Genomic DNA, 25,168 nt, shown 5'->3' on the forward strand with positions numbered 1-25,168 from the left:
ATCATAAAGACACCTCAGTCAAATTATATTAAATATTTCATTTTATTTTCAAGAGCAATGCGCAGTTTGCAAACAAATGTAAACAGGGATATGATATTTGCCAATGTCTGGCAGGAACTCTACAAAAGCTTTGAGACTTAAAACCAAAGTATTTTGTTCCAAGGGCATGTTGTAAATGTCACAGATAGAATTGTTTTTGCAAAAAATATTTTCACACAACTGGCAAGGCATTTCACAGGTGGTGCTAAAATCACACACAACGATCCATACATGATTACGACTTTCCAGCTACTGGATGGAATAATACCAAAATAAAAGATTTTGTGCCTGATCCGATTAACAGTGGGGGAAAATGTTTTAGTGCATCGCTTCAAATAAAATGTACTAGAATTATCTGTGCACTACAGCGTGCCCTTCAAGTTTATCTATACAAGCATAAAATTTTCAACTAAAGATACTGATCTCTAAATTGTTAAATATAAAGACACAAAAGTCAATGCTCAGATGAAATATTTTACAGCAACCTATGAGGTCCCCTTCCTCCACCCAGCGTGGCATTTCCTCCGCCTGAACTCTTAGCAAGCAGAAAAATTCAACAGGGAAGTTTGCGTCCTATATGTTCTTGAAAACAAAGGACATGAGAGCTGACAGTCCAGATCCTGTACACTGCCTTTACTCTTGACAGGTCGATGAATTGATAGCGAGGAGAGAGCTGAGGTCACACATGATAGGCTGCCAGGCAATGTTTGAAACAAGGGAAAGAATGACGAATATTTTGAAACATCCAGTGAGAACAAAAATAATGCACAAAGCACTGGAGATACATCTGAAAGACGAGGAGGAGCACCGGATGTGCTTGTTTGTTTGTGTCGGAGGGATGAAAGATGCAAATGAGGCAGCCAGAGTGACTGGAGGCTACCAGAAGATTGTAGGGACGTTCTGTCCTTCTCATGGCGCTTCCACATCGTCCTCGTCGGGGAAGATGGAGACGGCGGGTGTCGACGTCACCTCAGTCTTTCCGTACCCTTCTCTTCCTCACGGCTTGCTTGTTGCCCTCGACGGCGTCGCTGCCTTCATCTGGCTGGAAGGGAGGACACCGTCAGCAAAATGAGACGGCGTCGGTGATTATGTACACTACGAATGCGGGCGATGGATCCCAGTGAACCTTTTCTGGGGTACAGACACTTTTTCACTTACCTCCTCCTCTTCTAATGTTCTCTCAGGAGCTTTGCTTTCCTCCTCCTCTTCATCCTCCTCCTCCACTTCATCCTCCTCCTCCTCCACTTCATCCTCCTCCTCCTCTTCTTCTTCTTCTTCTTCTCCAGCATCCTCATTGTCACCATCTCCCCCTGTCTGGTCCCCTATTAGATTTGTACCATCCTTGTCCTCAACCTCTGCTATAGTTAGAAGTTGTGTTTAAGTAAATGGGAAAACCAACATGACTTTGTGTGTATGTGTGTGGTCACCTGCAGCTGCTTCAACATCCGCAGCCTCGACATCTTTGTCATCCTTGTCTGCTCCAGCTGCTGCTTCTTCCTCCTCTTCCTCTTCCTCCTCTTCTTCTACATTAGCCTGCGACACATCCACTTTCTTGTACACGTAGTCATCCGGTTTCTGTGGCCAAAAATAAATAAAATTGGATTAAGATGGTGCAGATAAACATAAAAGCATGACTTAAAAAGCTTCCGGTACCTTCGGCCAGCAGAAGAGAACAACGAGTCCCACGGGCAGACCGACCGTCAGGATGTAGACCCCCCACAGCCATGGGCGCTCCTCTGCTGCAATCATCAGCTGGGAAAAAATCCCAGGCTGGGACCGGAGGACCATTCGGACCCTGGTTAATACGACTGAGCCTGTCGATGCGGATTTGCTGAAGCAAACTTAACACTGACCTCGTTAGCACTGGCCACCAGCTTCTTCAAACCCCAGCTGTCCGAGGCCCAGCGGTCAGCGACTTCCTTGTGGGAGGTGATGATGAAGTTGTCGAAGTAGATGTCGGAAGTCATGGACCACAGTTCTAAGCCCACCGCTTTGAAAGGCGCCATTTTGAACGGCTGCAGGTCCTCAAAATATTCCGGGTTCGGGATTTTACCAGGCTTCCAGGGACCCTTTGGAGAAAATTCACAACGAAATCAAAAATCAACATCTTCAGAGTAAAGCCCGCCCACAAAAAAATAAAGCAAGTCGGACACCTTAAAGTTGGGGTTGTCCACCAGCGGGGCCTTCCACTTGCCCTTATACTTGGGATTGTTAATCATGGGTGGCTTCCACGGCCCACACCCTGGAGCATTTTCACAGGCTGGGTTGGGGATCTGCAAGGCCTCCCATTCGCCATCCATCTCCTGATCCCTACATACAGGAGAACTGTCACGCGCCGTAGTTCCTCAGGGTAAATGACCAAAAAAATACCACGCTGCAATGAAGGGATTGAGCGCTATTGCGAATACCAAAAATCTGTATTTGACCCCCACCTGAAAAAAGCTTTTTATTGTTTATAGGCGCCACAAGATGGCAACAAATGACAACTTACAGTTGATCTCAAATGACGTCACATTAATATTGTGATAATTATCGTATCGTGAACTTCATATTGTGATAATATCGTATCGTGATGTTTGGATATTGATACATCCCTACAAAGCAACAGTGACTTCCATAAGCAAATGTGTTCACGATCTACTTGCCAGTCTTCTGGTTTCTCAGCATTGGGATCCGGGATGAATTCAGGTTCCTCGTCCAGCCAGCCCTGCGGCTGCACTGCATCCGGGTCTTCGATCTTAGCAGGTGCATCGTCATCCCTGAACACAAAAGTCACATTAAACACAAATCGACGGTCATTCGGCAACTCTCGGTTTGGCAATTTGCCGTTCAAGTCACCAGTCGTCGGGCTTGACGGCTTCGGGGTCGGGAATCTTGGGCCTCTCGTCCCAGTCCTCCGGCTTGGAGTCGTTGGGATCGTCGATCTCTTTGGGCGGGTTGACCGGAGGGATCACGTCGTTCAGCAGGTTGCCGCGGCTCACACTCAACTGGTCAATGAACATCTCATAGCTGTTGTCCGGGTTTAGGACTAGCAACGGAGGAACGCAGACATGCATTACTGATATTTGCAACTATTTGATGTGGATTATTTTGAGGAGCATACTGTTGTTTGTTTTCAATTCTATTTCATTTTATGCTGGGGTTTTGGATAACTATTCCATCTTAGGGGCATCTTCACTAAGAATGCGCTGCGTCCCGTAACAGTGCGAAATATTGCACCTCAACTGCACCCGCAGTCTGCGCCCAGTTACCCACCTATTCACTAAGGATATTGATCTAATCATATACCGGCACAAACACGCCCACAAAACTTGCTGAAACAAAACTGAAACATATTCTAATTAGTAGATCAACATCTTAGCTGTTCACAATGGGTAACTCCTACAAGCCTCTGGCCAATATTATTTCGGAAGCGTCCGGTCCGAATCCTTCGAATTTCCCGCCCTCTGTCTGCAGGATGTGACGTCATGCACGTTCTCGTCAGTTGTTTCCTGTAGTCGCGAAGACGGAACTAGTACAGATTTTCGCTGCCCCAGACACCCGCTGTTACTCCGCGGAAGGCTGCTTAAAAAAAAAAAAATGAAAACAATGTCAAGTGCCACGAAAAAAAAAAAGAGAGTTGAGATCGGACTTGGATTAGAAAAGTGATTCACAGCTGGCTTTCTTTCTACTCCAAAAGGTAAGAAGCGAGTATCTTGACATTTAGAAAAAAAAATGTGTTTTCAAATAGCAGTAACCTCAAGATCGATCACTTCTCGGTTGTAACTATTGGGGTGAAAGTGAGGTGGACGGCTACATTTAGCGTGAAAGGGGCGGCAAAGTTGAATGTAATAGAACATAATGACTTTATGAAGAACAGACGTTCCATTCCGCGGCGTTTCAATCAGGCTAAATGTTGCCTTATTTTCCTCCGTGAAAAAAGCCTATTGTAGCTACATTATGCTAACGGAATGTGAACGGTACTACTGAATGGCGATAACATTCACGGCCATAATGAAGTATATAATTTTAGTTATCTATGTAGATTCATGCCCCCCATCCCTGTAAAAGGCCCCCTGGTTTGACCCAAACCTGCTCTGACACATTTTCCTTTCTTCTGACACAAGCAGACATATGTAGGGGTTTTCCGAACACGTGAGCTACATGTGCTACACGTGAGTGAGCTCGCCAAGACCAGGTGCAAGCTATAAAAATGTCTTGTCCGCAAGATTTATGAGCAGGAAGTTACACGTGAGCTTGCGTAACCATGAAGTTCATACAGAGGTCAGCTTTAAAATAGGCCAAAGGTTGCGGGCCTAAATTTGCGTGGAGTAACAGTGCCCCCAATGGTCACAAAATAGTACTGCACCAAGTTAAACTCCTATCTTGCAGTGCACTCTAGTGGCCAAAGACATTCATGTGAATAATTAGGCTAATATGTAGGAGTGGGCAAAATTTTTAGTGCCCAATAACGTTACTTATCTTAAGATGTTACGCCCAAAGAAAAAGGTTTGGGCGTGGTCTAGTAAGGCTATAAAAACCAGTGCATCCCTTTGTTCGACGGATTTCTGATCCCTTCTGGCCAGAATATATGTCTTGTTTGTATGTCTGTGTCAAATAAATCTTTTTGTCTACAGCTTGAATCTCGGCCCGGCACTCTGTTACTTTTTTTCTTCTAGATTCTGAGTTGTTAAACTTCTCCTTTAAAGCGAATACAAGCGAAGGCTCTCCTTCCAACACCCGGGATGCATAATATACGATCACTCTTGGAGAGGACAGTCGGACAACCCCCCCCCCCCCCCCCCCCCCCCCCCACCCCCCCCGACATATCTCCCCTGAGCGTCGGCCTGGCGGGAGGGCGAAGACGGCCTCCGCCGGGAAGTAAATCTCAGTCCGGCCGTCTGCCTCTCGTCAGATCTGACGAAACAACAATATCACACTAACATCACATCGGAATGAGGTCAAATTAATTGACGTAATTTGCACATCGTTTTGGAGTACAGCACAGGACTGGACTTCGACCGACTAAAGCAATATGATCTGCACGTCCCGTGGACGTCAATTGTTTAGTGGGGATCGAGAGTCTCATTCCGTGAAGTGGCCAGCTTTGTATAACATTATAAAACTTCTTACCTCTGAAAACATAGTTTAATTGGATATGAAGGGCCCAGTCTTCAGTATTGAGGTCGTGCACGTATGAGTGCGCGCAGCGTGTACGAGCGTGCAGTTTGTTTTCGGCCACAGGTGGCAGTAGCAATTTGAAATTTTAAATCTTCCATATAGCTGCTTTAAACTGGGTCCAAGGCTGTAAAAAAAATAAAATAAAAAGGACCTATTCTGCCCCATGTGCTTGGGCCCTGCATGCTACCATACCCAAAGTGTAGAGGTGAGTCTTCTTGTCAGTGTAGAACTTCTTGAGGTCCACATCGGCCCGCTTGGCATGCTTCTCCTCCAAATCTTTGTTCAAGGGATTCTTGTGGCGGAAGATGAAGTGCAGCTTGTAGTCCTCGCCGCACTTGTCGGGCCCAAACATGATCGAGTAGGACGTGCGGTCATGGAATTGCTCCTAAAAGCCACAACATGGAGTATTCATTAACAGGTCAAATCCATCAATCCTTGAGATGTTTGTATGAGCCACTGTGCCAATTAGCATGGCGACATGTACGGTACGCACCAGATTGACATTACCAGTGTCCGAAAGGAGTTTAATGTAAGCCCCACCGCAGTCAATGCCATCCTGGAAATTCACTTCATACCTAAAAAAATATTAGCACACAGAGACAAAGCTTTTTATTTCCACATATTTTTGACTAGCGTGAATACATTTTGTTCAACTGCCAAAATGTCCCGGCTCTTTTGTGTGTACGAACTGTACGACAAGGGGCTCATCCTGGAAGATGAACGGCTTGTCCAACATGGCGGCGATGGCGTGATGCTTGGCGCGGGTTTTCAGCACCAGGCCTTTGTCTCCTGGAACCTTGTTCTCCTTCAGCTGCTCCACCACCCACTTTCCTGCATTGACCACACACAAGCAGCAAGTCAGCAGGTCCTCTTTTTTAACAACTGCATGCTATCCAGATTTGTTTTTTTCCCTGGATAGCGCAAACACACAAACAAACCATCATATTTGGCGATGTCATCATCTGCATCTTCCTTCACTGTTTTGGACAACTGCCATCTAAGGAGAACACAGACAAACATGATTCAAACTGAAGTCCGTTTTAAGTAAATTGGCAATACTTTTACAGGGGAAGTCAACCCAATTATTTTCTTTACAATAATATGTTCTATGTGGCCCCACTAGTCTAAACTAGCAGTGTGACGATATATCGATATCACGATAAATCGTTTTACTTTGTCTCCCGATGGATTATCGATACGCCTGCGCAAGTATCGCGATATATGTAGTTATTATTCAGCCACTATAACGGCTCCATTGTTCATGACTTATTGAGCAATTACTTGGCGGGCCACTAGGGGGAGCACTTCATAAGGGTAGCGGGGAAATGGACGAAGTCTTCAGGCAAAGAAGACTCATGAGCTTAGTTTGGACCCGAGCAGCCAATCTAAAGTTTTTGACATACTATATGACGGGGGCGAGGCATCAAATTTAGACTTTAAAAACTCTTACTTAAAGAAGCATTGCTGGTTGTACGTTTATTCTAGAGCTACGAAAATTGGTACACATATGTAACAGACTACGACCTACAAAAAAGTCTTTTGGTGCCATATGATAAACCTAACAGGAAGTCCGCCAGAAGCAGGGCATCAAATTTTGTGTTTCAAAATTCTTACTTAATGAAGCATTCCTGGCTGTACGTTTCACTGAGAGTTACCAAAATTTGAAGACATATGTAACAGACCTCAAAGTACAAAAAACTCTTTTTGAACCATATGCTAAACCTAACAGGAAGTCCGCCATTTTGATTTACTTTGGAACATGTTGCCATTTTTTTGGCCATTTCATAAAGGTCTTATTTTAACGAACTCCTCCTACAGAGTTTATCCAATCATCTTCAAACTTGGTGTGATTCATCTTAAGATTTTGACGATGAAAAGTTATTGAAAGCTTTTTATTTCGTCGCACGCTGCTGTCGTGGCAAGGAAAAAAAAATCCTTCTTAATGAAGCATTCCCAGTTGTACGAAGCAGCTAGAGCGACAAAAATTTGTAGACATATGTAACAGCCCACGATGTTCAAAAATGTCTCTTGGTGCCATGTGCTAAACCCAACAGGAAGTCCCCCGGGGGCCGGGCATCACATTTTGAGCTAAAAAATTCCTCTTTAACGAAGCATTCCAGGTTGTACGTTTCACCTAGCGCTATGATAATTTGGAGGCATACATAAGAGCCCACGATGTACAAAAAAAAAGTCTCTTGGAACCATATGCTAAACCAAACAGGAAGTCCGCCATTTTGATTTACGTTGGGATTTGTAGCCATATTTTGTGGCCTTTTTGAGGGGTCATATTTTAACAAACTCCTCCTACAAGATTTATCCGAATGTCTTCAAACTTGGTGTGTTTCATCTTAAGATGTTTAAGATGCAAAGTTATCGAAAGTGTTTTATTTTGTCGCACGCCATTGCCATAGCGGTGCATTGTTTGCCAAGTAAAATGCTTTTTTAGGGCCCGAGCAGCGGCAGCACCGGCGGCGGTGCCGCTGCGAGGCCCTATTGTTTATGTAGGAATTCTTCTTATTATTATTTTTCTTCTCCGCAAACAATCGCATTTTTGAGACACTAAACGTGAACGAAAACTCACCAAACTTTGCACACACATCAGGCCTGGCGAAAAATTTGATATTTTAAAGTCGCCATACATGATAACAGAAAAATGGCTCTGTAGCGCCACCTACATAGGTTAAACGGATCCCTGTCCCGCTATGATTGCCCTATGGCTATGAAAATTGTGTGGCACCTGTAGCATATCCAGATGAACAAAAACCTCTTTGATATGTGTACCCTAAAATAGACAGGAAGTGAGGTATGAGTATTTAAACGTCCAATTTTGGCCCATTTTTGCACATTTACAGGGGTCATACTTTTGCCCGCTTCTCCGACACGGTTAACCCGATTGACTTTAAACTTGGGCTGTACAATCTCAACACCTGGGACAACATCATGGTAAAAAATCTAAAGTTTTTGACATACTATATGATGGCGGCGGGGCATCAAATTTAGAGTTTCAAAATTCTTACTTAACGAAGCATTGCCGGTTGTACCTTTAATCTAGAGCTACGAAAATTGGTACACATATGTAACAGACTATGACCTACAAAATACTCTTTTTGAACCATATGCTAAACCTAACAGGAAGTCCACCATTTTGATTTACTTTGGAACGTGTTGCCATTTTTTGGGCAATTTCATAAAGGTCTTAATTTAACGAACTCCTCCTACAGAGTTTATCCGATCATCTTCAAACTTGGTGTGATTCATCTTAAGATGTTCAAGATGAAAAGTTATTGAAAGCTTTTTATTTCGTCGCACGCTGTTGTCGTGGCATGCACTTTTTGCAAAGGAAAAAAAATCCTTCTTAATGAAGCATTCCCAGTTGTACGAAGCAGCTAGAGCTACGAAAATTTGTAGACATATGTAACAGCCCACGATGTACACAAAAAGTCTCTTGGTACCATGTGCTAAACCCAACAGGAAGTCCCGCAGGGGCCGGGCATCACATTTTGTGCTAAAAAAACCTCCTCTTTAACGAAGCATTCCCGGGTGTACGTTTCACCTAGAGCTATGATAATTTGGAGGCATACATAAGAGCCCACGATGTACAAAAAAGTCTCTTGGAGCCATATGCTAAACCAAACAGGAAGTCTACCATTTTGATTTACTTTGGTATTTGTAGCCACATTTTGGGGCCTTTTATAGGGGACATATTTTCTGCAAAACTTATCAGATCGTCTTCATTATTTGGCATGTTTCATCTTAAGATATTTAAGATGAAAAGTTATTGAAATTTTTTATTTTGTTACACGCCTTTGCTGTAGCGATGCATTGTTTGCAAAGAATTTTTTTTTTGAGAGTCTAAACATGGGCAAAAACTCACAAAATTTTGCACACAGATCAGATCTCTCACGAACATCAATATTTTATTTATAATTTGTTGTGCAATTTGCAATAAATGGCTCAATAGCGTCGTCTAGATATTTTTATGAAGTATATCCGATTATATGGTTCAGCTAGATGTGTGAATATTGGGAGGCATACCTATCAGCCTAATACCTCCAAAAAGTATTCTATAGCCATGTGCCACTCCATTTTTATTTTATTTTAATTGTGCATCATTTTTGGCCTTCCATAAAACTTTGCAAACACAAAGCATGTCAAAAACTTTTACAATTTAATCGGTTTCCTATGAGTACAGTACCCCAACATGCCAGTACCCAGACATGCAAATACCCCAACGTGGCCCGGGTTGCGAGGGCCCTTTATAGCTGCTCGCAGCTCTAGTTATTATTCTTCTCCGCAAACTATCACATTTTTGAGACACTAAATGTGACCGAAAACTCACCAAACTTTACACACACGTCAGGCCTGGCGAAAAATTGGATATTTTAAAGTCACCATACATGATAAAAGAAAAATGGCTCCTTAGCGCCCCCTACATAGGTTAAACGGATCCCTGTCCCGCTACGATTGTCCTACGGTTATGAAAATTGTGTGGCACCTGTAGCACATCCAGATGAACAGAAACCTCTTTGATAGGTGTACCCTAAAATAGACAGGAAGTGAGGTATGATCATCTGAATGTCCAATTTTGGCCAATTTTTGCACATTTACAGGGGTCATACTTTTGCCCGCTTCTCCTACACGGTTAACCCGATTGACTTCAAACTTGGGCTGTACCATCTCAACACCTGGGACAACATCATGGTAAAAAATCTAAAGTTTTTGACATACTATATGACGGGGGCGAGGCATCATTTAGAGTTTCAAAACTCGTACTTAACGAAGCATTGCTGGTTGTACGTTTATTCTAGAGCTACGAAAATTGGTACACATATGTAACAGACTACGACCTACAAAAAAGTCTTTTGATGCCATATGCTAAACCTAACAGGAAGTCCGCCAGAAGTAGGGCATCAAATTTTGTGTTTCAAAATTCTTACTTAATGAAGCATTCCCGGCTGTAGATTTCACTGAGAGTTACCAAAATTTGAAGACATATGTAACAACCCTCAAGGTACAAAAAACTCTTTTTGAACCATATGCTAAACCGAACAGGAAGTCCGCCCTTTTGATTTACTTTGGAACGTGTTGCCATTTTTTTTTGAACAAACTCCTCCTACAGAGTTTATCTGATCATCTTCAAACTTGGTGTGACTCATCTTAAGATGTTGAAGATGAAAAGTTATTGAAAGCTTTTTATTTCGTCGCACGTTGTTGTCATGGCATACACTTTTTGCAAAGGAAAAAAAAATCCTTCTTAATGAAGCATTCCCAGTTGTACGAAGCAGCTAGAGCTACGAAAATTTGTAGACATATGTAACAGCCCACGATGTACAAAAAAAGTCTCCTGGTGCCATGTACAAAACCCAACAGGAAGTCCCCCAGGGGCCGGGCATCACATTTTGAGCTAAAAAATTCCTCTTTAACGAAGCATTTCGGTTGTACGTTTCACCTAGCGCTATGATAATTTGGAGGCATACATAAGAGCCCACGATGTACAAAAAAAAAAGTCTCTTGCAACCATATGCTAAACCAAAAAGGAAGTCCGCCACTTTGATTTACGTTGGGATTTGTAGCCACATTTTGTGGCTTTTTTTTAGGGGTCATATTTTAACGAACTGCTCCTACAAAATTTATCCGACCATCTTCAAACTTGGTGTGTTTCATCTTAAGATGTTTATGTTGCAAAGTTATCGAAAGTTTTTTATTTTGACGCACGCCGTTGCCATAGCAATGCATTGTTTGCCAAGTAAAGTGCTTCTATTTGTTTGGTCTATACATATGCGAAAACTCATGAAACTTTGCACACACATCAGACTTGTCATAAACATGAATATTTTAGAGATTTGTTGTGCAATTTGCAATAAATGGCTCAATAGCGCCCTCTAGACATTTTTATGAAGCTTTTGGAAATGTATGATTCAGCTAGATTTTAAAAAATTGGGATACCTATCAGCCTAAGAGTTACAAAAAGTTACTAAAGCCATACGCTAAACCAAACAGGAAATCTGTCATTTTGATTTACTTTGGTATTTGTAACCATTTTTTGGGGCCTTTTATCGGGGTCATATTTTCAACAGAACTTATCAGATCGTCTTCATTCTTTGGCGTGTTTCATCTAAAGATATTTAAGATGAAAAGTTATTAAAAAATTGTATTTTGTCACACGCCTTTGCTGTAGCCATGTATTGTTTGTGAAGAAAAATGCTTTTTTGAGAGTCTAAATATGGGCGAAAACTCACAAAACTTTGCACACACACCAGACCTGTCTGGAACATGAATATTTTATTTAGAGATTTGTTGTGGAATTTGTAATAAATGGCTCAATAGCGCCCTCTAGACATTTTTATGAAGTCTTTCCGATTATATGATTCAGCTAGATGTGTGAATATTGGCAGGCATGCCTAATATATACAAAAAGTATTCTATATAGCCATGTGCCAATCCATTTTGATTTTATTTTGTTAATTGTGCATCAGTTTTGGCCCCCACATCAAACTTTGCAAAAACAAAGCATGTCAAAAACATTTACAATTTAGACAGTTTCCTATTTCACAGTACCCCAACATGCCAAAACCCCGACGTGCAAATACCCCAATAGCTGCTCGTAGCTCTAGTTTTTTTTTGTTTTGTTTTTTGTCTCAACGTGCGAAAACTCATGAAACTTTGCACTTGAAACTTGTCATGAACATGAATATTTTAGAGAGTTCTTGTGCAATTTGCAATAAATGGCTCAATAGCGCCACCTAGACATTTTTATGAAGCTTTTTGGAAATGTATGATTCAGCTCGATGTGTAAAAATTGGGATACCTATCAGCCTAATACTTACAAAAAAGTTTCTAAAGCCATATGCTCAACCAAACAGGAAGTCTGCCATTTTGATTAACATTGGTATTTGTAGCCATTTTGGGGGCCTTTTATAGGCATCATATTTTCTACAAAACTTATCAGATCGTCTTCATTCTTTGGCGTGTTTCATCTTAAGATATTTAAGATGAAAAGTTATTGAATTTTTTTATTTTGTCGCAAGCCTTTGCTGTAGCGATGCATTGTTTGCAAAGAAAAATGCTTTTTTTTTAGTCTAAACGGGCGAAAACTCACAAAACTCACACAGATCAGACCTCTCCAGAACATGAATATTTTAGAGATTGGTTGTGCAAGTTGTAATAAATGGCTCAATAGCGCCCTCTAGACATTTTTATGAAGTATTTCCGATTATATGATTCAGCTAGATGTGTGAATATTGGGAGGCATATTTATCAGCCTAATACCTACAAAAAGTATTCTTTCGCCATGTGAACAAACACAAAAAGCATGGCAAAAACATTTACAATTTAGACGGTTTCTTATGAAACAGTACCCTAACGTGCCAGTACCCCAACGTGCAAATACCCCAACGTGGCACGGGTTGCGAGGGCCCTTTAAAGCTGCTCGCAGCTCTAGTTTTATTATTATTATATATGTTCATATTGATATATTATATTTATATATTATTATTATTATTATTATACTATGATTAGTTTTTTAATTTTTTATTATCTATTTATTGATTATTTATTATTTATTTGATTATTTTTTATTTTATTTATTATTATTATTATTTTTTATTTTTTATGATTAGTTTTATCGTAGATTATCGTGGATTTAAGACCTGAGCAATATATCGATAATCGCGGTATCGTCATATCGTGAGATAATCGTTATCGTGAGCCTTGTATCGCATATCGTATCGTATCGTGAGGTACCCACAGGTTCCCACCTCTAGTCTAAATGTGGTATTCTGATTAATATTGCATTTGTGGAATATAAATAAAGCAACAAAATCCACCTGTTTCTATCTATCTCAGGGTGCGGCCATGTTGTCACTTGCTGTCGACTGAAAATGACATCACAGCTGCTCAGGGATTCTGTAACGACCAATCACGGCTCAGCTTGCAAGTGTCACATGACCAAACTCAGAAAACAGGTGACTCCGTAACCGGAGTCCTAACCCCGGGTTTACACCGGATGCGGTTGCGGTGCGTTCCGGCGACGCAAGCAATTAGATTCCATTCATTCGAATGGTGCAGTTTACACCGCTTGCGTGTGCGTTGCGTGTCGACTGCGTCTCAGCTGCGGCGTGCCGCAGCCCTTCCGCAAGGATAGACCTATTTTCTATTTTTGCCGAAGCTAGCACAAAACACATCGAGCGGGACAGGAAGACCGACGCAGTTTCAAAATAAATTTCCGGTTACCTTTTAAGATAAAACACTCACCAGCTCCTATTTCGCAAGCATGCAAGCAAAACGTGATGTGGGCGTAGACGGGCCTGGAGTTAACGTGCGAGGGGCTCATTCACGGTTTAGACACCAGCGAACATGGACGAGGAGAGGTTTATATTCGAGGTAGAAAGCCACAAAATAATAAAAGTCCACCTCTTTCTGCTTCTCTGTTGATCACAGACTTTCTGTGTGTTTGTCGTTTTTAATGCCACATGATCGCGCGCGGTCACGCCAGACACGGCATGAAGTGGTCGGCGACGGAGCTGCCGGACCGCAGCTGTGCGGAGCCGGTGTAGATTGGCCAAAAAATTGACGCGTCCGGAGCACGCAGTCAAGACGCACCGCACCGCAGCTGCACCGCACACGCAACCGGTGTAAACCCGGGGTAAGCAACTGCAATGTTATTTTCAGGTAAAATGGCTGCATCTTGAGATGGATAAAAACAGGTGGAGTTTGCTATTTCCCATGTTGTGAGTTTGTCACTTTCTACATGCCAAGTGCAAGTTCACATGCCACCTTACATGAAAAACCAAAGTGCTGCGTGCAGTCAAACTAGAGATTACCTGCCAAGTGAGCCATCATCAAATGTCTCAGAAAAGTAGACATCTCCGGTGGGCACCGGAGTCTCGTATGTTACCTATGAAACCAACATCAATAAAATGATTAAAAAAATAATAATAATACGGAAATTCTTTTAATCCCCCTTTTACTGTACACTAGTTCTTTACTCACTTGAAAGGACATCTTGTCACTGGCTGCGGTTTTCTGGTCTGTCTGTTTTGCCTTATTTTCCACCACGTCCTCTTCTTCCTCCTCAGTGACGAGAGGCTCCATTTCCTCCTCGTCCAAGCCAATCTCTTCATCATCATCATCTGATTGGTCGAGTTCGGACTGCTTCTGGGCCATTACGACTGCCAGAGTTAGGAAAAAGAGCAGCACCATCCGCCACATCCAGCGCCTGTCCAGCTTCATCCTTAAAGACAAGTGAAGGAGGAAGTGGTTGCGTGAGAGGGGAACAACACTAATATGACAATATAAAATAAGAAATGTATAAAAAACTGAGGGCTGGGAAATGGTCACAGAGAAAAGGGGAACAAAGGATGATGAAAATGACAAGATAATCTTTACTTTTCAGATAATCTATTTACTTGTATTGGAACAAGATTTCCTGTAAATTTGTTTTCAAATCTCTCAATGGCCTTGCCCCACCTTATCTCGCCGAGCCCTTGCACCCCTACACACCTTCCCGGTGCCTCAGATCAGCAGACCAGACTCAATTGGAGGTACCGAGGGCTAGGCGGAGGCTTAGAGGAGATCGAGCCTTTGCTGTTGCCGGTCCCTCCCTCCCTTTGGAACGACCTACCACTAAATATTAGGCAGTCCCCCTCGTTATATGTCTTTTAAAAGACGTCTTAAAACACATCTGTATTCTTTGGCTTTTGGCGCAACATGAGACTTGTTCTTGGTGTTTTGTGGTGTGTATGAGTTTGATGTTTAGTCTACTTATTTATGTATTTATTTATCTCTTTATTCACTACTTCTTATTTGTTCACTGATGTATAATGTATTTACTTGTAAAACAAAACAAAACAAAACAAAACCCTGTATTCACACTTCAAAATGTTTGCTTTGTTCTTGTTTACTAAAAAACTGATGTTTATGTACAGTACTTTGTATACAGCAACGCCTGTTCTTAAAGCGCATTATAAATAAAGTTGAGTTGAGTTGAGTAAACAAATGTTGTACAGTCTTCCCTCGCTATAACGCGGTTCACTTTTTGCGGTCTCGCTGTATCGCGGATTTTTTTTTAAGTGCAATTTTGCATATTTTTTTGCAGTAATATACCCATTTTATAAAATTTATGAAGGTTTGAACATTATCAATGTTTGAACAAGAGAGAAATGTGAGAACATGTAAATGCCTCAATGAGAAAAGTGTCTAAATTGTGTGGTAGGGGATTTTAGAGCCTTAAAACATTTATAAGAATTGTAAAACATAAAGCTAACTACTTCGCGGATTTCATTTATTGCGGGTATTTTTTGGAACAAAACGAGGGAACACTGTACTTCTATTTCTCGTTTGCACACAATCGCCAGGTAAAAACACTAAACCTTTCTCTCCTTGCATGATTGATTGTGTAGTTGATGATGAGACAACACACTCTGGCCCAGTTAACAATTGTTTAAAATTCTCTTTGCCGAACTCACCATGGAATTTCACTCTCTATATAACCTATGCACATGTTGAAAAACAGAATGGCTTTTCTCATTGATTTTTATCAAATTACAAATGTCGTAGACAGCACTTATCTCAAGTGTCTCAGTGTATGTTTGCACATTGTAATGGATGGATGGATGGAGATAGATAGATAGATAGATAAGATAGATAAGATAGATAGATAGATAGATAGATAGATAGATAGATAGATAGATAGATAGATAGATACTGGACGGCTCGTGAACACTGTGAGCCAATGCGTAATAACGTCGTGACAGGGCGGCCATCTTGGGACAGCACTGCTTGATCATTCCTGAGTCATGACATGACAGTCAATGGAGCACAGACTTTGAACCAATTTTCATTTTTGACACTTTGCACACACATCAGACTTGCCATGAACATGAATATTTTAGAGATTTCTTGTGCAATTTGCAATGAATGGCTCAATAGCGCCGTCGAGACATTTTTATGAAGCTTTTGCGATTGTATGATTCAGCTAGATTTGTAAAAATTGGGATACCTATCAGCCTAAGACTAACAAAAAAGTATTCTATAGCCATGTGCCAAGCCATTTTGATTTTTATTTTGTTAATTGTGCATCATTTTTGGCCTTTCTATGAAACGTTGCAAACACAAAGCATGGCAAAAACATTTACAATTTAGACAGCTTCCTATTTCACAGTACCCCAACATGCCAGAACCCCGACGTGCAAGTAACCCAACGTGGCCCAGGTTGCGAGGGCCCTTTATAGCTGCTCGCAGCTCTAGTTATAATTGGTTTTCAGAAATTATAAGGCAAATTTCTAAATTCAGCTTTTATTTCATCGTATTTACATCTAGATGTGTTAAACAACTCATGACAGAGTAGCACCTTTTGTACTTTGTAGCCACCCACTCGTCAAGTGGTCAAAAATGTTGGGACAGACATTAAACCAACACCTAATAATTGGGTGCATAATCCTTACTTGCAATAACTGTATCAAGCCAGCAACCGATTGACTACAGTCAGTTGTATTCTATAAACAATCGAACATTCAACAAATTTTGTATTGAGATCGATCATATGTCTATTGTAATACATGTTGGTATTGAACTATCACCCAGCCCTAAATACAATTTTTTTGTTAAGCACAACTCTGTTCTGGCATGTTTATTCTTTTGAACTGGCCAGTGTTGTTCTGAATGTCACAGAAATGCTCCTGAAAAAGATAAGCGGTTATATTACTTTGAAGATTTTTAATTATATTATTCAACATAATTCTGAATATTTGAGAATATTTCAAAAGACCTGACTAAATGCCACTGACTTAGCTATGAAGGCTAATTTGCTACTTGCCTAACTTCTAGCTAATGTACAATAGGGCTGGGTATTGCCGCCTACCTCACGATACGATACGTATCACGATACAGGGGGCACGATACGATACGTATCGCGATACATATGTATCCCAATACCTGATCTTCAAGGCGATACGTATCCCGATTTTTAACATTAACTCATTCACTGCCTTTGACAAGTACTTGTCAATTGTATTTTTTAGAGCGGTGCTAAATGGGGGCGAATCTGAGCATGCTCCACTGTAAATATCAAACTTGGAAACAACTTTACTGATGCCCAACCACCGGTAGATGACATCATTGCCCCATTTTATAGGAAATAAACACAGTTTCAGAGTCCATGGGAGAAATGGCTGTATTTTGGCAAACCTACATTTTTCTGCTGTCAATTATAAAAGAACGGGACGGGACAAAAAGTAGGGAGTCTATTCTGTTATTTGGTAGATTCGGTTTATATATAATTATTGAATGTAATATCACGTGAGTATTGGAAATGTAAAAATTTTCTATAATGACTGGCAGTGAATGAGTTAATTTTCTTGTATTTTATAATAACAGTCATATGTATACCTAAAGTATATGTTGTTATGCTGACTGACAAAAATATTTTTGTTAGCAGCTGTTCTGGTTTACCACCAAGCGGCATACCTGGTCTAAATTTGTACGCATTACAAAGCAAGGAGCAGCTTTCACAGACACACTGGGGAACTTTTTGAATAGGCATGGGCCAATTTGAGCAAAAATATCAAACTATTAAAATTACACCTCTAAAATATGCTTATTTGAAATATTTGGGGAAATAAAAACAGCATGTTTTTCCATGTAACACATTCTATTTCGTTTTTAAACAAAACATACAAAAATTGGTACATTAAGACACGTGCCATGTTAAGTTTATAAGTAAATAAATGTTGATATTCTTCCTCTGATTTCATTTTTTCTTGGCAAGACACAGTGTCCACTGGTGAGCTATTTTTGCATTAATTGAAGGCAATTAACTTCAAAGACGCAGCTGGTTTTTATTTTTTAGGTACAATGCAAGCTGCAAAGGCAAACCGTTAACTGCCTTTTTAAAGTTAATGAGCAATATCGATTCTGACGCCTCCGTATCGATACACGTATTGTAATGAGGCCCGCAACGATATATTGCCGTATCGATTTTTTCAGCACACCCCTAATGTACAAGTGGCAAGTGACAATTTTGCTGTGTGTCATTGAACAAACTGCAGTCCACAGCATCAATTCATATTTTATGTGAATAAATTTAAACCTAATTTCACTTATTGTGTGAAAACACAACAATGGAGGAAAATGGTGCTGACTCATGTCCCTGAAACAAGAAAGGCAGAGAGCTTAATTATTTACATCCCTTCAGAGTTAATCTAAAACATGTGCAGAGTAACTCTGAAAATGTTAGAATTGCACTTTGGGAGTTAAAAACAATTCCCAAAAATCTAACCCACCAAATTTAACAAGCCAATAAGTCTAGGGATGTCAAAGTGACCCTTGCATGCTTTGATTTATGTGCCAAAGGCCATTAAAGGAAAAGTGCGGACGTTTTCAAAGTGACCCTTGCATGCTTTGATTTATGTCTTAGGAAAAGTCCGGACGTTTTAGATTGAATGAGTCTTGAATGACGCTAACGTGCATAGAGAAAGCGTAGAGGAAGCCGGTACCAAGAAAAACCCACACCATCACAAGAACTTTCAAACATTCGAGCATCCTAACTAAGCGATAAACTACCAGCGGCAGACTGCGGTCAGGCCAGCCGCCACTCGAAAAGACGAAGTCAAGCCAGCCGCCCCAACGATTGTTAATACTGTGCATTACGGTGACGTGCCCCTGCGTTGGCCACCTTCAAAATAAAAGCTGAGCAACACCTGGTTTATGGTTTAAAATAAAGAATCATAAAAAAAACAACGGTTTGTTATTCCCGGACCAGACCAGTTCTGAGGGACACTACACCACCCCAGGTATCCAACCAAAGTACTTTCAACAAAATCTGATGTTGCATTTCAAAATAAAACTGTTTTGAAAAATTTATTTTCCGACATTAATCCCTGATTTCAAAAAATCATTAAAAATTCATGGTTTGTTATCCCAGGACCAGACCAGTTCTAAGGGACACTACAGCACCCCAGGTATCCAGCCAAACTACTTTGAACAAAATCTGATGTTGCATTTCAAAATAAAACTCATTTGAAAATTTTAATCTCAACTATAATCCCAGATTTCAAAAAATCATTAAAAATTCATGGTTTGTTATCCCAGGACCAGACCAGTTCTGATGGACACTACAGCACCCCAGGTATCCAGCCAAACTACTTTGAACAAAATCTGATGTTGCATTTCAAAATAAAACCCATTTGAAAATTTAAATCTCGACTATTATTGTTGATTTCAAAAAATCATTAAAAATTCATGGTTTGTTATCCCAGGACCAGACCAGTTCTAAGGGACACTACACCATCCCAGGTATCCAGCCAAAGTACTTTGAACAAAATCTGATGTTGCATTTCAAAATAAAACTCATTTGAAAAGTTACATCTCGACTATAATCCCTGATTTCAAAAAATCATTAAAAATTCATGGTTTGTTATCCCAGGACCAGACCAGTTCTGAGGGACAGTACACCACCCCAGGTATCCAACCAAAGTACTTTGAACAAAATCTGATGTTGCATTTCAAAATAAAACTCATTTGAAAAGTTACATCTCGACTATAATCCCTGATTTCAAAAAATCATTAAAAATTCATGGTTTGTTATCCCAGGACCAGACCAGTTCTGAGGGACACTACTCCACCCCAGGTATCCAACCTAACTACTTTGAACAAAATCTGATGTTGCATTTCAAAATAAAACTCATTTGAAAATTTAAATCTCAACTATTATTGCTGATTTCAAAAAATCATTAAAAATTCATGGTTGGTTATCCCAGGACCAGACCAGTTCTAAGGGACACTACAGCACCCCAGGTATCCAACCAAACTACTTTGAACAAAATCTGATGTTGCATTTCAAAATAAAACTCATTTGAAAAGTTACATCTCGACTATAATCCCTGATTTCAAAAAATCATTAAAAATTCATGGTTTGTTATCCCAGGACCAGACCAGTTCTGAGGGACACTACACCACCCCAGGTATCCAACCAAACTACTTTGAACAAAATCTGATGTTGCATTTCAAAATAAAACTCATTTGAAAATTGAAATCTCGACATTAATCCCTGATTTCAAAAAATCATTAAAAATTCATGGTTTGTTATCCCAGGACCAGACCAGTTCTGAGGGACACTACACCATCCCAGGTATCCAGCCAAAGTACTTTGAACAAAATCTGATGTTGCATTTCAAAATAAAACTCATTTGAAAAGTTACATCTCGACTATAATCCCTGATTTAAAAAAAATCATTAAAAATTCATGGTTTGTTATCCCAGGACCAGACCAGTTCTAAGGGACACGACACCATCCCAGGTATCCAGCCAAAGTACTTTGAACAAAATCTGATGTTGCATTTCAAAATAAAACTCATTTGAACATTGCAATCTCGACTATAATCCCTGATTTCAAAAAATCATTAAAAATTCATGGTTTGTTATCCCAGGACCAGACCAGTTCTAAGGGACACGACACCATCCCAGGTATCCAGCCAAAGTACTTTGAACAAAATCTGATGTTGCATTTCAAAATAAAACTCATTTGAAAAGTTACATCTCGACTATAATCCCTGATTTCAAAAAATCATTAAAAATTCATGGTTTGTTATCCCAGGACCAGACCAGTTCTGAGGGACACTACACCACCCCAGGTATCCAACCAAACTACTTTGAACAAAATCTGATGTTGCATTTCAAAATAAAACTCATTTGAAAATTGAAATCTCGACATTAATCCCTGATTTCAAAAAATCATTAAAAATTCATGGTTTGTTATCCCAGGACCAGACCACTTCTAAGGGACACTACACCACCCCAGGTATCCAACCAAACTACTTTTAACAAAATCTGATGTTGCATTTCAAAATAAAACTCATTTGAAAAGTTACATCTCGACTATAATCCTTGATTTAAAAAAATCATTAAAAATTCATGGTTTGTTATCCCAGGACCAGACCAGTTCTGAGGGACACTACACCACCCCAGGTATCCAGCCAAACTACTTTGAACAAAATCTGATGTTGCATTTCAAAATAAAATTCATTTGAAAAGTTACATCTCAACTATAATCCCTGATTTCAAAAAATCATTAAAAATTCATGGTTTGTTTTCCCAGGACCAGACCAGTTCTGAGGGACAGTACACCACCCCAGGTATCCAACCAAACTACTTTGAACAAAATCTGATGTTGCATTTCAAAATAAAACTCATTTGAAAATTTAAATCTCGACTATTATTGCTGATTTCAAAAATTTTGAAATGCAACATCAGATTTTGTTCAAAGTACTTTGGTTGGATACCTGGGGTGCTGTAGTGTCCCCTAGAACTAGTCTGGTCCTGGTATAACAAACCATGAATTTTTAATGATTTTTTTAAATCAGGGATTAATGTCGAGATTTCAATTTTCAAATGAGTTTTATTTTGAAATGCAACATCAGATTTTGTTCAAAGTACTTTGGCTGGATACCTGGGATGGTGTCGTGTCCCTTAGAACTGGTCTGGTCCTGGGATAACAAACCATGAATTTTTAATGATTTTTTGAAATCAGGGATTATAGTCGAGATGTAACTTTTCAAATGAGTTATTTTGAAATGCAACATCAGATTTTGTTCAAAGTACTTTGGCGGGATACCTGGGGTGCTGTAGTGTCCCCTAGAACTAGTCTGGTCCTGGGATAACAAACCATGAATTTTTAATGATTTTTTGAAATCAGGGATTAATGTCGAGATTTCAATTTTCAAATGAGTTTTATTTTGAAATGCAACATCAGATTTTGTTCAAAGTACTTTGGCTGGATACCTGGGATGGTGTCGTGTCCCTTAGAACTGGTCTGGTCCTGGGATAATAAACCCTGAATTTTTAATGATGTTTTTAAATCAGGGATTATAGTCGAGATGTAACTTTTCAAATTAGTTTTATTTTGAAATGCAACATCAGATTTTGTTCAAAGTACTTTGGTTGGATACCTGGGGTGGTGTAGTGTCCCCTAGAACTGGTCTGGTCCTGGGATAACAAACCATGAATTTTTTATGATTTTTTTAAATCAACAATAATAGTCGAGATTTAAATTTTCAAATGGGTTTTATTTTGAAATGCAACATCAGATTTTGTTCAAAGTAGTTTGGCTGGATACCTGGGGTGCTGTAGTGTCCATCAGAACTGGTCTGGTCCTGGGATAACAAACCATGAATTTTTAATGATTTTTTTAAATCAGCAATAATAGTCTATATTTTATTTTTCAAATGAGTTTTATTTTGAAATGCAACATCAGATTTTGTTCAAAGTACTTTGGCTGGATACCTGGGATGGTGTCGTGTCCCTTAGAACTGGTCTGGTCCTGGGATAACAAACCATGAATTTTTAAGGATTTTTTGAAATCAGGGATTATAGTCGAGATTGCAATGTTCAAATGAGTTTTATTTTGAAATGCAACATCAGATTTTGTTCAAAGTACTTTGGCTGGATACCTGGGATGGTGTCGTGTCCCTTAGACTGGTCTGGTCCTGGGATAACAAACCATGAATTTTTAATGATTTTTTTGAAATCAGGGATTATAGTCGAGATGTAACTTTTCAAATGAGTTTTATTTTGAAATGCAACATCAGATTTTGTTCAAAGTACTTTGGCTGGATACCTGGGATGGTGTCGTGTCCCTTAGAACTGGTCTGGTCCTGGGATAACAAACCATGAATTTTTAATGATTTTTTGAAATCAACAATAATAGTCGAGATTTAAATTTTCAAATGGGTTTTATTTTGAAATGCAACATCAGATTTTGTTCAAAGTAGTTTGGCCGGATACCTGGGGTGCTGTAGTGTCCATCAGAACTGGTCTGGTCCTGGGATAACAAACCATGAATTTTTAATGATTTTTTGAAATCAGGGATTATAGTAGAGATGTAACTTTTCAAATGAGTTTTATTTTGAAATGCAACATCAGATTTTGTTCAAAGTACTTTGGTTGGATACCTGGGGTGGTGTAGTGTCCCCTAGAACTGGTCTGGTCCTGGGATAACAAACCATGAATTTTTAATGATTTTTTTAAATCAGGGATTATAGTCGAGATTGCAATGTTCAAATGAGTTTTATTTTGAAATGCAACATCAGATTTTGTTCAAAGTACTTTGGCTGGATACCTGGGATGGTGTCGTGTCCCTTAGAACTGGTCTGGTCCTGGGATAACAAACCATGAATTTTTAATGATTTTTTTAAATCAGGGATTATAGTCGAGATTGCAATGTTCAAATGAGTTTTATTTTGAAATGCAACATCAGATTTTGTTGAAAGTACTTTGGCTGGATACCTGGGGTGGTGTAGTGTCCCTTAGAACTGGTCTGGTTCTGGAATAACAAACCGTTATTTTTTTATGATTCTTTATTTTAAACCCTAAACCAGGTGTTGAGCAGCTTTTATTTTGAAGGTGGCCAGCGCAGGGACACGTCGGCATGTTACCGTAATGCACAGTATTAACAATCGTTGGGGCGGCTGGCTTGACTTCGTCTTTTCGAATGGCGGCTGGCTTGACCGCAGTAGCGGCAGCGTGCTGCCCTATAAATTTAATTTCTCTTGGTGAAATACAGTAACTACAATTATAGGGTAACACAAGACCGTATGCTGCTTTATCAAAGTACATAATAGATAACTTAAGAAAAAAACAATCATTCGGACACTTGGTAAGTGATATGACAAACGTGTTAAAGAATAAAAATAGAGAGATTAGGTTCCAAAGGTTCTCCAAACACAGATGCGCATGAGTGGCCAGCACATCCCACAATCAGCCCTGCAATGACCTGCGTACACTGGGCCCAGCATCTCTTAACAGCCCATTGAGTAAGCAAGCTATTTGCCAACAGCACAAGAGTCTCGTGATCCTGTGACAGATCATTGAGCTAACATGGCTGCCTGTGAAACTGCGACGTCCAAACTCTTACGAGATGAACGCTTTCTGAACCGTCACTTGCCTTTGGTGCCGGTTAGCGTGGGTTCGATCCTCCGCCTGGGAGAGGCCCATGTATGTGGCCTACAAGAAGTAGGCCGCGCGTGTGAGTGGGTATCAAAAAAAAAAAAGAGATGAACGCTTTCTGCAGTAGCACCTGCTCTGCTAATACTTATCAAAATGCTTATCAAAAACAGCTACAAAGAGCGCAAAGCAGTCCAGTTCTTGCATGCTTATCTTCTAAAATGTCGCGCCATAAAGACAATATCTTACTAACTGAACTATCAAAGCCAACCAAGCAATACAAACGTGTGAAGCCTAAACTATGTTTTTAGACAACATATTACGTACACATAACGGTTAGCTTGTTATCTTAGCAGCGATGTCGAAGGAGGAGAGGGAGCGATGGAGAATGAATGAGAGCGCACAAACCTCGCGTCTTGTCGCGGGGAATACAGACACCAAACTGTTCCACCCGATAAAAGCATCCAACGATTCTTTTGTGCTAGTCGCTGACAAAACGTCCCGACGAGACAGATCACAGACACTTTGAAATTAAGTACGGGGCAGCACGAACCGAACGGCTGCGCTCAAAGGGTTCCAACCTGACCAGACTGCTAAGAAACGCGCATGCGCATTTGTGTAGATAGACAACACACGAGCAGTTCTACATTTTTTTTTTTAAAGGTTTTTTTTTCCAGTTATTAAATGCATTATACCATTTATACATGTATATTGTTTTTAAGAAGTGTCACGCTCGCATTTTTAGACTGACCTATCTATTAATTCTAAATTTGAACCCTCAATGAAAATACATTTAAGACATCTATTTGGACTAATTTGACATCTATTTGGACTAATTTCAACTAATTTTGACAAACTGCAGTTATATGGGTTTTTTTTTATGTAGGCCTACTTCCATGCTCCTAATCCTATCTGTTCTGAAGACTCATTTTGCGTTGTTCATTTATAATATTCCAATAACGTTTTTTTTTCTTTTTTTCTTTTTTTTTCTAAATCTCATTTAGCAGGGTTGAATGGTCTCACCCGTATTTTG

At 40.0% G+C, this 25,168-nt stretch overlaps 1 protein-coding gene across 4 annotated transcripts; it reads right to left on the minus strand.

Annotated features, from left to right (window-relative positions):
• Positions 1-23: 23 nt before the first annotated feature.
• Positions 24-24,742, minus strand: clgn (calmegin). 4 transcript variants are annotated; one of them, XM_077525468.1, is made up of 15 exons: positions 24,544-24,742; positions 14,191-14,431; positions 14,022-14,095; positions 6,138-6,196; positions 5,889-6,030; positions 5,693-5,774; positions 5,392-5,584; positions 2,878-3,067; positions 2,685-2,798; positions 2,193-2,349; positions 1,893-2,108; positions 1,693-1,809; positions 1,467-1,614; positions 1,198-1,394; positions 24-1,081 (listed from the first exon to the last, which is right to left on the minus strand). In XM_077525468.1, the coding sequence occupies exons 1-15, from the start codon at positions 24,597-24,599 to the stop codon at positions 1,010-1,012; spliced, it is 2,058 nt and encodes a 685-aa protein (XP_077381594.1). In that variant the 5' UTR covers positions 24,600-24,742; the 3' UTR covers positions 24-1,009. The 4 variants fall into 4 exon arrangements, with proteins under 4 accessions (XP_077381594.1, XP_077381597.1, XP_077381593.1 ...); XM_077525471.1 differs by having other exon boundaries at positions 24-1,077; positions 1,198-1,397; XM_077525467.1 differs by having other exon boundaries at positions 1,198-1,397.
• Positions 24,743-25,168: the final 426 nt, after the last annotated feature.

Source organism: Festucalex cinctus, chromosome 6 (assembly GCF_051991245.1).
Source record: "Festucalex cinctus isolate MCC-2025b chromosome 6, RoL_Fcin_1.0, whole genome shotgun sequence".
Classification (NCBI taxonomy): Eukaryota; Metazoa; Chordata; class Actinopteri; order Syngnathiformes; family Syngnathidae; genus Festucalex; species Festucalex cinctus.

Excerpts from the sequence above, each read along its gene's own strand:
- clgn (XM_077525467.1), bottom strand. The coding sequence starts at position 24,599 with ATGCTTTTATCGGGTGGAACAGTTTGGTGTCTGTATTCCCCGCGACAA. Across the intron at positions 14,432-24,543 it reads TCCCCGCGACAAGACGCGAG|GATGAAGCTGGACAGGCGCT; the intron begins GTTTGTGCGCTC and ends CTTGTCTTTAAG. Across the intron at positions 5,775-5,888 it reads GATGAGCCCCTTGTCGTACA|GTATGAAGTGAATTTCCAGG; the intron begins GTTCGTACACAC and ends ATATTTTTTTAG.